The sequence below is a fragment of the Polyodon spathula genome, chromosome 3 (assembly GCF_017654505.1).
Source record: "Polyodon spathula isolate WHYD16114869_AA chromosome 3, ASM1765450v1, whole genome shotgun sequence".
Taxonomy (NCBI): domain Eukaryota; kingdom Metazoa; phylum Chordata; class Actinopteri; order Acipenseriformes; family Polyodontidae; genus Polyodon; species Polyodon spathula.
In genome coordinates, this window is record NC_054536.1 from 29500398 (window position 1) to 29512609 (window position 12212).

Here is a 12212-nt window from a genome sequence, read left to right on the forward strand (position 1 = left end):
TAATAATATAGCATATTGTATAGGCGCCAAAGGTGGTGCATTGCTCTCTGGCTAATCCTTTTTTAAATGATTTCTTTCAAAAGGGTTAGTCATTGACTGACAAGTATTTTTTTTTCTACCATTCCTACACTTTTATAAGCATGTTTTGTGTTGCTGTTGCTGTTCCCAGTTTGTACTAGGGTGTAAATTAATATTGCATGTGATGCTGCTCGTTTCTTTACAGTGCGGGAATCGGTCGAACTGGTGTCCTGGTTACCATGGAGACATCGGTGGAATTAATTGAAAAGAATCAACCTGTTTACCCACTGGATATCGTTCGAACAATGAGGGACCAGAGAGCAATGATGGTGCAGACAGTGGTGAGTACAAAACATTCTGTCTGAACAGGCTTCAGAGGTGATTGGACTTGCTCACCCTGTCTTTTATTGACAGGGCTTATTGAGGGTTTATTTATTGGGGATTATTGAGTTTGCACATCCAGCTGAAAATTCACTCTGGTCTTTACCGCTTAATGTTAAATTAATTTCAAGGCTGTTTTTTAAACCAGCTGGATGGGTAACCTGAAAGAAACCAGTAGGGATGTGTGTTCCTGTTCACAATTACTGCAGGACACCTGCAGATCAGTCACTGCTAGGATACACTCTCTTGCAATTTCTCCATGAAACTTGATGACTTTAGCAACTTTGAAATTTAAAACCAGCAGCAGAACCATTTGCCGTGGGTTGACACAGCAGACACATTTTGTCTGTATGGGTATTGAGACCTTTTGACCATCTGCTTAACCTTACAAAGCCACTCTGTAAAGCAAGGAACTCTTTTTTATTATACACCTGCAACTTTGGTATGGTTTGCCACAGTCCCAGTTCTGGGGCCTGAATCGCATACAATTCTACCAGTGCTTTCAAGTTAGCACTTTGCCCATATTAGAGTTTATACTACTAGGATTCGGACTTAACAATCATTACGTGGGGATGGGTATTGATTTTGTTTTATGGGAACTGTGAAGGATTTTAGACCTTCGGGTTCTTTTGCAGCACTGTCATGATCCAGCCACACACATAACTTGAGTTTTCAAAGCGCTTGTGCACTATTTTTAATAAACAATAACAAAAACAAAACTTAGCTCTTTTTCAAGCACTAACACACACAAGCTGGAACCTTCAGGTAAGCTTGTTTACCGATTGAAAAACAAAACAATTTTTCACAGCACAACTCAAAATGTTTCACACTACCTTTCTTGTACACTTACGGCTGTACACACTCCAGCACAGTTGGACTCCTACACACACCAGCAGCCTAGAACAGACTGGCTGCTCTCTCTTTAAATACCCTGTACCTGGTTCTAATTTACAATGATAGCCAGGCGCAGGGTATAATTACTAATAAACAAATTAACACATGTAAATTTAACAATAATCGAATTACAGCTTTTCAGCCCATGTGCTTCTCGGAGGTGTAGTCCTGTGCTCCCCAGGACTATACTATCTCTGCTCCTTGTCTCACAGAACAAAACACAACCTTATTTTACATAGATCACTTGCTACAGCCTTTTTTGCAAAAGTCAACACCCCATTTTGAAAGATCGCCCCACCTCAACTTTTAGCTGAAAGTCAAATTTTCACCATTCATTTCTCTTTTTTAATAACCATACACAAATAACGGCTGAGGGGAAATATCGTGGTTCACGTGAATAGAAAGTAGTTCTATTAGAAGTAGTTGTCTCTGTGTTGAATGATATCAAGATCCCTGCCCAGCACTATTTACATTATATTAAAATGCCACCAAAAAGAAGTTACAGACTTTCAACTAAACTTGAAATCACTGACTGGTGGAGGTAACACAATCAGAATCATCGAGCTGCTTCATGGGAGTTCAAAATTGATTGGAGTAGAAATCAACATGATGTACAGACTTTATTAGGACAATATTAGGAATAGGGACGAAACAATGGTGAGATTTGATATGGAACCAAACGCAACCAACAGCATCCATGGGGAAACAACTGTAAGAGCACGGGTAGATATGACAGGCTGTGAAAGGTGTTATGGAGGATCGAGACACAGACGTGTTTTACAGTCAGCACTCGGATGTCCTTTACCCAGATGTGTTAGTCACGTTTCACCGCCCTTGTATTAAGAGTAAAATCAATCCCCATATATATATAGTGCCTATAGAAAATCTACACCCCCTTGAACTTTTTTCACATTTTGTTGTGTCAGTGCCTCAGTGTTTCATGCATTTAAATGAGGATTTTTTTTCTGTGAGTCTGTTGGGATAGGTCTCTACCTACTTTGCACACCTACATTTGGCAATATTTGACCATTTTTCTTTACAAAACTGTTCAAGCTCTGTCAAGTTCCTTGGAGTATTGATGGACAGCAATCTTCAAGTCATGCCACAAATTTTCACTTGGATTTAGGCCGGGCTCTGACTGGGCCACTCAAGGACATTTACCTTTTTGTTCCTTAGCCACTCCAGTGTAGGTTTGGTTGTGTGCTTTGGGTTGTTGTCATGCTGAAAGGTGAACTTCTGTCGCAGTTTCAGCTTTCTTGCAGAGGGCAGCAGGTTTTACTCAAGGACTTCTCTGTACTTTGCTCCATTCATTTTCCCTTCTATCCTAACAAGTACCCCAGTCCCTGCCAATGAGAAACATCCCAATAACATGATGCTACCACCACCATGCTTCACAGTAGGGATGGTGTTCTTTGGGTGTGTTGAGTTTGTGCAATTTGGCCGGAAAGTTCCATTTTAGTTTTGTCAGACCACAAAACTTTTTGCCACATGGATACAGAATCTCAAGTTTTTTGGCATACTTCAAATGGGATGCATGGGCTTTCTTGAGTAATAGCTTCCTTCTTACCACCCTACCATACAGGAGTGCTTGGGATATTGTTGTCACATTCACACTTTGACCAGTCTTGGCCATAAAAGCCTGTAGCTCTTGCAAAGTTGCCATTGGCCTCTTGGTAGCCTCTCTGATCAGTCTCCTTGCTCGGTCATCCAGTTTGGAGGGACAGTCTGATCTAGGCAGGGTCTTGCTGGTGCCATACACCTTCCACTGCTTAATAATTGTCTTGACCGTACTCCAAGGGATATTCAAGGCCTTTTGATATTTTTTTTATACCCATCCCCTGATCTGTGCTGGTACACTTATCCAACCAAGTTATTTCAGTTTTTATTTTTAATATATTTTTCACTTGGAAGTTGTGTGGTAGGATGTGTAGATAAATGACAAAATAAACTATTTAATGCATTTTAATTCCAGGCTGTAAGGCAACAAAGGTGAAACTTTTGAAAGGTGGTGTAGATTTTCTATAGGTCGTGCGTGCGTGTGTGTGTGTGTGTGTGTGTGTGTGTGTGTGTGTGTGTGTGTGTGTGTGTGTGTGTGTGTGTGTGTGTGTGTGTGTGTGTGTGTGTGTGTATATATATATATATATATCACACACACACACACACACACACACTACCAGTCTTTCTACAATGGAAATCAAATATTATTCAGAAAGTTCTTCCCAACACTGTTGCAGAAGTTCCCACAAATGTGTTGCACTTGTAGGTTGCTTTGCTTTCACTCTTCTGTCCAGTTCATCCCAAACCAGCTCGATGGGGTTTAAGTCTGGAGACTGTGCTGGCCATTCCATGATTTGAAGCCTACCATCTTGTTCTTTTCTTCTAAGGTAGTTCTGACATAGCCTGGAGGTATGTTTTGGGTCATTATCTTGCTGTAGGATGAACCCCTGACCAACTAGGCGTATACCAGAGGGTATTGCATGGCGCTGCAAAATGCTGTGGTAGCCGTTTTGGTTCAGGGTGCCACTCACTCTGTGCAAGTCGCCAACTCTGGATCCAGCAAAAGAGCCCCAGACCATCACGCTTCCTCCTCCATGTTTGACAGTTGGTGTCACACAAAGAGGAACCATCTTTTCGCCTACTTGACGGCGTACAAAAACCCTGCGTGATGAACCGAAGATTTCAAATTTTGATTCATCGGTCCATAAGACCTTCTTCCAGTCTTCAGTAGTCCACTGGCGGTGCTTCATGGCCCAGGCAAGCCTCTTTTTTCTTATTTTGCCATCTTAGCAATGGCTTTCTTACTGCCACTCGACCTGTCAAACCTGCAGCTCGAAGTCTTCTCTTCACAGTTGAAACTGAGACTTGCTTACTTCGACCAGTGTTAAGCTGTGCTTGAAGCTGTTGTCCTGTGAGCCGCCTATCACGCAAGCTGTTCACTCTCGGAAACTTGTCTTATGATTCTGTTGTGGCTTTGGGTCTGCCAGACCTCTTCCTGTCAGAGTTTCCTCCAGTTTCCAAGTGCCTTTTGATGGTGTAGGAAACTGTACTCACTGACACCTTGGCTTTCTTTGCAATTTCTCTAAAGGAAAGACCTACACTTTTAAGGGTTATAATGGTCTGTCTGTCTTCCTTTGTTAATTGCCTTTTTCTCACCATTATGATAGCAATATACTACTTCCTGCAGTACAGTACTGTCCAAATAATGCTTAAGAGGGTGTAGTAACACAGTCTGTTCCAACACTGCTTTTATACAGACAGAGGGTTTGTAAGTAATCATCAAAAGTTGGGACACCTGTAGGAATTGTTAGCATCAACTTTCAAGGCTTAATTTACTCCCATTGCTGCAGAACAGCTGTAAGTTGTTAACCCATTACTTGTTCCCTAAAAAAGGCCTTTTTGTATAACTCTGAAATGTACATTGCTTTTGGTAACCTAAACTTATTTTTTTTACCCTCTAGCAGTTTACCGCTTAACTTTGTACCATTTCAGGTTATTCACTGGACTTGAACTGCTTAAATTTCAATAAAAACTGGAAAAATGGGGGTGTTCTAAAACTTTTGACCGGCAGTGTATAACAAATTAATGCACTTACCCAACACACAGAATTTCTGACTCCGTCAGTTTTGTGATACGAAGCCCATCTCTTCAGTTTTACAATTTTATTTGAATATCTGTCGCAGCCCGCGGTTTTTTCCTGTGCATGCCAAGTCAGTCTGAAGCAGTTGCTATTAATTTATAGATAGACAATAAATCTACCTGCTACCAAACCATACTCTAGTCTTGACTCCTCATGAATATGCATGACGGTGGCAATTTCTTTTATATTTTATCTATCTTTAATTATATCTTTATATTTGACTGTATTTTGCTGTTTTGCCTTTTTTTTTTTTTTTTTTTTGTTTTTTTTTTTTAATCTGTGATCTTTAGTTGTGGACTGTGACTTTATCGAGCACTATATCCTGCAATTCTGAATACTGACTTTGGATACTGTTTTAATTATGGAAACTGCGTTGGTGCGTATTTTTTAAATATATTTTGTTAAATTGAGTTACCTTTTACGTTGTGCGCAGTTCTGTGCATGGGTAACATTTTTATGTCATTTTGCAGTTGGGTCGTTAACGGGGAATTTAACATACTTCTACAATATGCATCAGATTTAAAAGTATGTACTGTATTATCTATGTGTTGTCTCTTTTGGCAAGTGATATGTCATTCTGAATTAAAGTACTAATGTTTGAAAATATACTACTGTACCGACAAAACCAATACAGTACATCTAAATGGAAGCCTACTTTTATTTTCAGATATGTATTTTTGATAGTGTATCATTTTTCTGTTCCCTGAAAAACAGACAAGGGTTGTAACAGGCCAGAAAGAAACAGATATGCATCACACTCATTTAACTATCGCTGAACTCCAAATTTTATAGAGTGCTGACTGTATCTACCTGCTGGATGTACACCACTTGTTCAGCCTGCAGATGTTTCATGGAATGCACCTTTTAAAACAAAATTGAAGCTGGTGTGAGCTTGTCAGGCATCATATTTTTGTATTGAACATTTTAATCCTAGAGTGCCACTTTTGGATGTTAATTTATTATTCTTCTGTTGTGTTTTCTCACTGGACACTGCAATTTCCTACTTGCAGAGATTATGCACAGCCCTTTATTTTAGTGGACCGAAAACTTCACATTTTTTTAAAAATACTTTTTAGTGTAGCAACTTTTTTTTTTTTTTGCATTTTTCACCGATTTAATGTGTTTTTTCATTATGTGCTTTTGCACCAGACACTGCAGTTTTAAAGTTTAATGTTTGCTTTGTGAGAAAGATTTGAACTGACAAAACAGTGGACATACTGCAGCAGCTCTGAATTGGATTTCACTCTTTTTTTTTTTTTTCCAGGTAATCCATGTAAGAAGTTGTATTTCACCAGTCATTAAATGTGTTAGCTTCTTGATTTTTTTTTTTATCGTGACTGTGTGTTGTACTCCTACCTTTTGAATTTTAAGCATGCCTGATTGTAAACGTAACCTATCTACCTAATGTTAAAAATACTCCTTCTGCATTAATGCCTGTAATTTAGCCCCTCCCCTGCTTTTGCCTTGTGACAACTGGGCATTGGCTCGGCAGTCCTGTTTGTTGTACCAGGACTACATTTTTGGTCCCTTAGCGGCAGGCTTAAAGCCAAGCAGTAGAAACAGAGAATAAGACCAATGATCCTGCTGTCTGCAAAAAGGCCTTCATTTTCAACACTTCTTTAGTCAATGTTGTTGATGCCAAATAAACTGTGCCACATGTTTTCAACCGACACTTATGTGGTCTAATAGATTTGCCGTTGATTTTGTTACTTTTTTGTTCATTTTTGATGTTTTAATATTTTCAACAGCGTCTATAATTGTGAAAAATAGAAGGTGGCTTGTAAGGGTGGCCTATAATGAATAATGTGTATAAACAACCCACGGCTAAAGTGTGTGTGTTATTATGTGTGCAGCATCCTGTACACAGAGAAGTATATTTTCAGTGTTACATTCTCTTCAGCGTTAAGGAAAGTATATTTTAATTAACTCTAATTCAAGCATGAAATTAGACTGATTTTCATTACCTTGAATTTCACAACACCCTGAATGTGCTCTTAATGATCTAAATTCTGGTTGTCCATGAAGTTGAATGAAATAATTTATTACCATAAATCATTCCTCCACATTTTCACATAAAATAGTTCCTTGTTTTCTATACTTAACCAGTATTATAAATTAGCCTACCGAAGAACATTTTCATAATACTACCAAAATACGCTTCCTCTAAAGAGTGATATGTGTAAGTGTAACAGCTGTGTAGTAATCTTGCTTCTGTGTTCTGTTTGTCACAGGGTCAGTACCGATTTGTGTGTGAAGCTGTCCTACGTGTCTACGAGGAAGGGTTGATGAAGCTTCAAGAGTCCAGTTAGTGCTGATACTGATGAAGAAGCATCAGCAGCAGCAGACTGGAGGATTAATCACTACTCCTGTGAATTTCAATCAGAGAGCAGCGTCCACAGTGATTCCAGTTTCCATCGGGTATCAGCAACAGAAAGAGAGAGACGGGGTTGATGACGTCTCGGCACATTTTAAACTGTGGCACTTTTAAACACATTGGGACGATCACTACTAAAGTATATATTTTCATAAGTGTCTTGTAAGGTTGTTTTGTTTTTTGTTTCTTTTTTTGCTTACCTGTCAAATAATATCTTTTTTTTTTTTGTACTACCTTAAAGTATCTGACTGCTGTTGTCACAGTGTTAATTGTTGGTCAGTCCGTTTGTTTATGGGTGAGAAGAAAATAACTGTCTAACGTGGGGGGGGGGGGGGTTGGATGTTTAAAAATATGTAGTTACAGAACTTTTATAACAAAGCACTGCTGCTGTCCTTTAAAAAAAAAAAAAAAAAAAAAAAAAACACTGATTACTGCTTGAGTCAAGTACTATTTAAGGTCCTGTGTTATTATAACCTATGTTTGTGAATCAAGTTGGATATACCATAATATATATATATATATATATATAGTATATATATAATATATACATACAATATAAAAATTCTACTGTATTCTTCATTTTGGACATTTTATCTTTAGTCTTCTACTTTATACTGCTGAAGACATAATGCTGCTACGCAGAATTTGAATTAGGTCTGCAGTTTATTATCTTTTAAAGATGGTAATTTTCTTGCTTCTGCTGCTGAAATAGAAGCTTAAGCTTTTGACCCTAATGGTGAGGAGAAAATGTAAAACTAATGGTTGTTAATTTGTCTTTTTTTTTATTATTTACTGGCAAGGGTAGTGTTCAATATACGAAGTGGGGAAAACGGTACAAAGCACCTGTCTGTCCAGTCCTCCCCTCTGGTGACACCTGACCTGTCCTCACTGTACCAAGCCCCTAAATCTAAATGGTTCCATCTAGAGCTGGACCAGTAACCCGTATGTGGAAAGCATAAAATTGAAATGCTGATATGCAGACACTTCTGAGCAAAACTTTTTATTGTGTGCATTTTTCCCTTCTGAAAAAAAATTGATGATGATGATTTGGAGTAAATAACTTTGAGATCTGGCCCTATGTTAATTCCTGATGGGGCAGACTAATATTTCAATGTACATAAGTACCCTGTCTTTATACAAAACCCTTTATTTTATACATATGTACAGAAAGCTTGTGCTGCAATTTATTGCCAAAAAATTAACTAGAGAGCTTGACAAATAGGTTACCAAATCAATTACTGTATTGTTTTGTTAAAAAATCTAGTGAAAAGAGGGGGAGAGAATTCTACTTTTTAAATGTATGCTTATATTGTTTCCTCTGTGTATCTCTATCTACCTTCACCTCTCTTCCCTAATACTGCGCTCATGGTGATTGTGCGAGTGCTTTGTGTATGTGGTTACACGAGGTAGACTGTTGGAAACTCTTGACTGATAATCAAACATTTGGGGACCCACTGGAGGAACTCCAGAGTTCAAACTTTCTGTAAGTTTCAGAAGTTCTCTGTATGAATATATAGGGCATGCTTACTATACTTTTGCTCCAGTGCAAATTATTTAAATAGGAATAAAAGCTGTTACTGAATCCATATTATAGATCATCTCTAACTCATATCTCACTGAAAGGATTTATGGTTTTTAACACAAGCATAAACTTCAAACTGGTCAAAATGGGCAGAAAAAGTTCTATGAATGTCAAACTACTGTAATTAAATTCAGTTAAAGTTGAATGAAAAACTGAAGGGCTCTTGTTTGCACAGAGTGTGTTTTTGTTTTTGTTGTTTTGCACTGGTGCAAAGCCTTTTTCTTTTACAAGCAATTTACTGTAGGTACTCCCTTTTTGTCTTGCACGCAGTCACAATCCAGATGCACAATGAGTCTAAAAGCGGACTGCATCAAAAGGCTTTAGGCTTCTTGGTATTTATGGTAGTGCAATGCAAACAATACATATCGGGTTTGTATTGTATTAAGCAAGTAAATAAATATAATTGAACAAATAATGTAGATGTATTGATTCGTATTGAATGTAGATTTGTGTTTTGTTTTATAATACTGATGTTCCTCTGGAGAGCTTGAGGTCTTCTATTGTATCTATTTTTCAGCATATCCTATTTACAATCTATGTGGTCGACTGCATGAATTAGAAGCTTCAGTAAAGGCTTGGGGAGAGGGGGTGGTGACCAAGGGGGAACATATTGTATTGTAAATTGAATAGCATAGTTGTAAATACTGTATAATACTGTATGGAAGAAGAATATATCTCCGATTTATAAATTAAAGTACAACTTATTATAAGTGGTGTATTTGAATTTGTGGTTTGGTGGAAAGTGATGTTTTGCCAAACTGTTTAAGGGGTTAACTCGTAAGATGTTGCTATTGAACAATAGACTTTGATTGTGGGAAGTTGGGGGGGGGGGGATTATATTACATATTTGTGCTAATCAGGATTGTTACTAAATTACTCTCATCAACACAACTACTATTATTTTTCCTTTGCTTTATCTTGTATGAAGCTTCATTCACATACTGTGATCAGCACAAATCTTGGAATACCTTAATTACTGTAAGGGTCCTCAAAACAAAATACACTCAGTTCGTGCACTTCTTGTGCAGCAGTTATTAGCACTCCACACGGACTTAGGCGTAGCACAGAAAGTGAGAGAGTGCGAGGCTCAGGTGTGGTCCTTCTTGTTGCACAGGAAGTTAATTATTGAGTAAAGGAAAGTCTAAGTCGATGAAACGAAAGTCTGAAGAAAAATGAGGGACTTGTGAGAATGAAGACATACTAAAGACAAAATGTCAAATAGCTCAATATCTACACAGAGGATACACACAGCCCTCTTTCCTCTACAAGCCTCTATCTCCAAGAAAATAGTTTTCTGCTTATAATTTGAGTCTGAATTTATGCTGCAGTTCTGTGTCATGCAACTTTGCTTTGTGCCATAACTATTGCCAATAAAAATAGTCCAATATTTCAAAAAGCTCATACAGCTGTTCAGTGATTTATTCTGCTGGACAGTTCTGTGAACTTTTCAGCAAAAAAGGTGTTTGCTTCATTGTATTCTTGTATTTACACTGTCAAGCCACAATTTAATTTCAAAGCTGTCACTGGGTCCATATTCATAGATGTCTAACTTGTACCTTATTGAAAGATGTGTGATTTGTTATTTAGCAATACACTTCATTATAATTTGATTATGCAGCTCATTTTGAAAGACACTCCTCATTAACTGTGCAACCTGCTTGGGCATTTTGAGTAGTCATTTGTTTTATTAAATAGGGTGATTTTTGGCTCGGGAACAATCTACGAATAACATGAATGTTGGACTGCCTTGTAACCATTAGGCACTCCAAGATTCATGCTATTCAGGGGTATTTAAAACCAGCTGTAAATGCACCATACAATTTAAACACTGCAAAGAAAACAAATAATGTAATATTGGAAAAGATCAAGCCGTTTAAATGGATTATTCCTAAACCCCATCACGACCAAGGTATTACGAGTGTTTAAGGGATGTCTTGGTTGTGAGGGGAAGACTCATTAATCACACTGGTGTCATGGCAATGCAGTTGGTTCAGACATGTGCTGTAGATTAAGAAGTGACTGCAGCCATGTTACACTATTAGGCCAGATTGCCGCACCATACGTGGAGATTACATTACAATGTGTCACATTGACTCTACAGATGAGGTTTTTAAAGGATTCATTTCTACCAGTACACATACTTTAGGTCAGGTGTCGCAGTGTCGACTGATTTGAATTATACTGGTTTATTATTATGCTGTTAATTACCCTGTGCTTGGAGAGGTTACGATCGTCCATCTAAATGAGTACTTGCAAAATCTGCAAACGGATGACTTCAAATGTATTTAAATACTGCATTTCAAATGCTTTTTGATATTTGACAGCTGGTTCAGACGATAGAGAAAATATGTTGATACTTTGGGATAGTTGGTAAGAGCTGTCACTTTTTTTTTTTGTCTTCAGTTGATTTTTTTTAAACTGCATTACAAGTAACGGGAATTAGTAGAAGTGCTGCAGCATCGATTCATGCATGTGTAGGGACGGAGGAGAAGGTTTTGTTTAGACAAAGCCCCCACCCCCTTCAAAGAACGTTTAAATCCAAATCACTTACATAAAAGCATAAATAACAGTAGGCAATATGATGGATTCAAAAATAACATCTCAAACTATAGTATAATTAGCTAATCATTGTCACTAACTTTGTATTCGTTACGCAGTCATTCATGTGTTAGATATTAAAAGACCCACTGAGGGGCCCACAAGGAGGAGACAAATGAACACCTGCTTGAATTAGAATTACCAGATTTGCATGCAATACTGACAGTAATGGCAGCAAGAATGTATGCTAAAGCTTTAAGATCACTGTTGATTGAGGATCTGACTTTGCTGTGTATTATTTTTCATTATCAACTGTAATTCCTTCTCAATTTAAGAAAACAGATTGTTTTCCCCTATAAGATGTACTGTATGTACACTATGACTACTATGCAGTGTGTTTTTCTTCTTTCTGGCTTTTGCTGTCTTCCAGACAATATTAACATGTGTTCTCCCACTTGCACCCTTGGGAACAGAACAACGAACTGTCTGGACTTCAGTCCTTTTCAGCAGTAAAGATGATTCAATTGCAAATATGTCCTTGACTCATCTTCAGCTAACCACAGTTAAATAAAAACACACCTGTTAATTTAAGTGCCAAAAATTGTTTGAAATGAGGTAATAAAGTATATGTGTGGTATGCCATAATAACAATACCCTTTAATTGTTTCACTAAGAAGTTGATTAGATGAACCTTCAACCTGGTAAGACGCAGGTGTTTTTATTTTGAGAGCATTTGACAGTCCTAGGAAATCCATGTAGATTGTTTCCTTTGGTTATCTCGGGATTGC

General features: G+C 37.8%; 1 protein-coding gene across 9 annotated transcripts in view; it reads left to right on the top strand.

The window, feature by feature from the left end:
- The window catches only part of LOC121312953 (tyrosine-protein phosphatase non-receptor type 3-like), a 133712-nt gene extending 125926 nt beyond the window's left edge, over positions 1-7786 (top strand). For 8 of the 9 annotated variants that reach the window (XM_041244953.1, XM_041244954.1, XM_041244958.1 and 5 more), the window contains 2 exons: positions 224-359; positions 7162-7785. In XM_041244953.1, the coding sequence (XP_041100887.1) occupies positions 224-359; positions 7162-7239 (214 nt within the window). In that variant the 3' untranslated portion in view covers positions 7240-7785. Of the gene's footprint in view, positions 1-223; positions 360-7161 lie in introns of all 9 variants that reach the window. The other variant, XM_041244962.1, reaches the window with a different exon arrangement.
- Positions 7787-12212: the final 4426 nt, after the last annotated feature.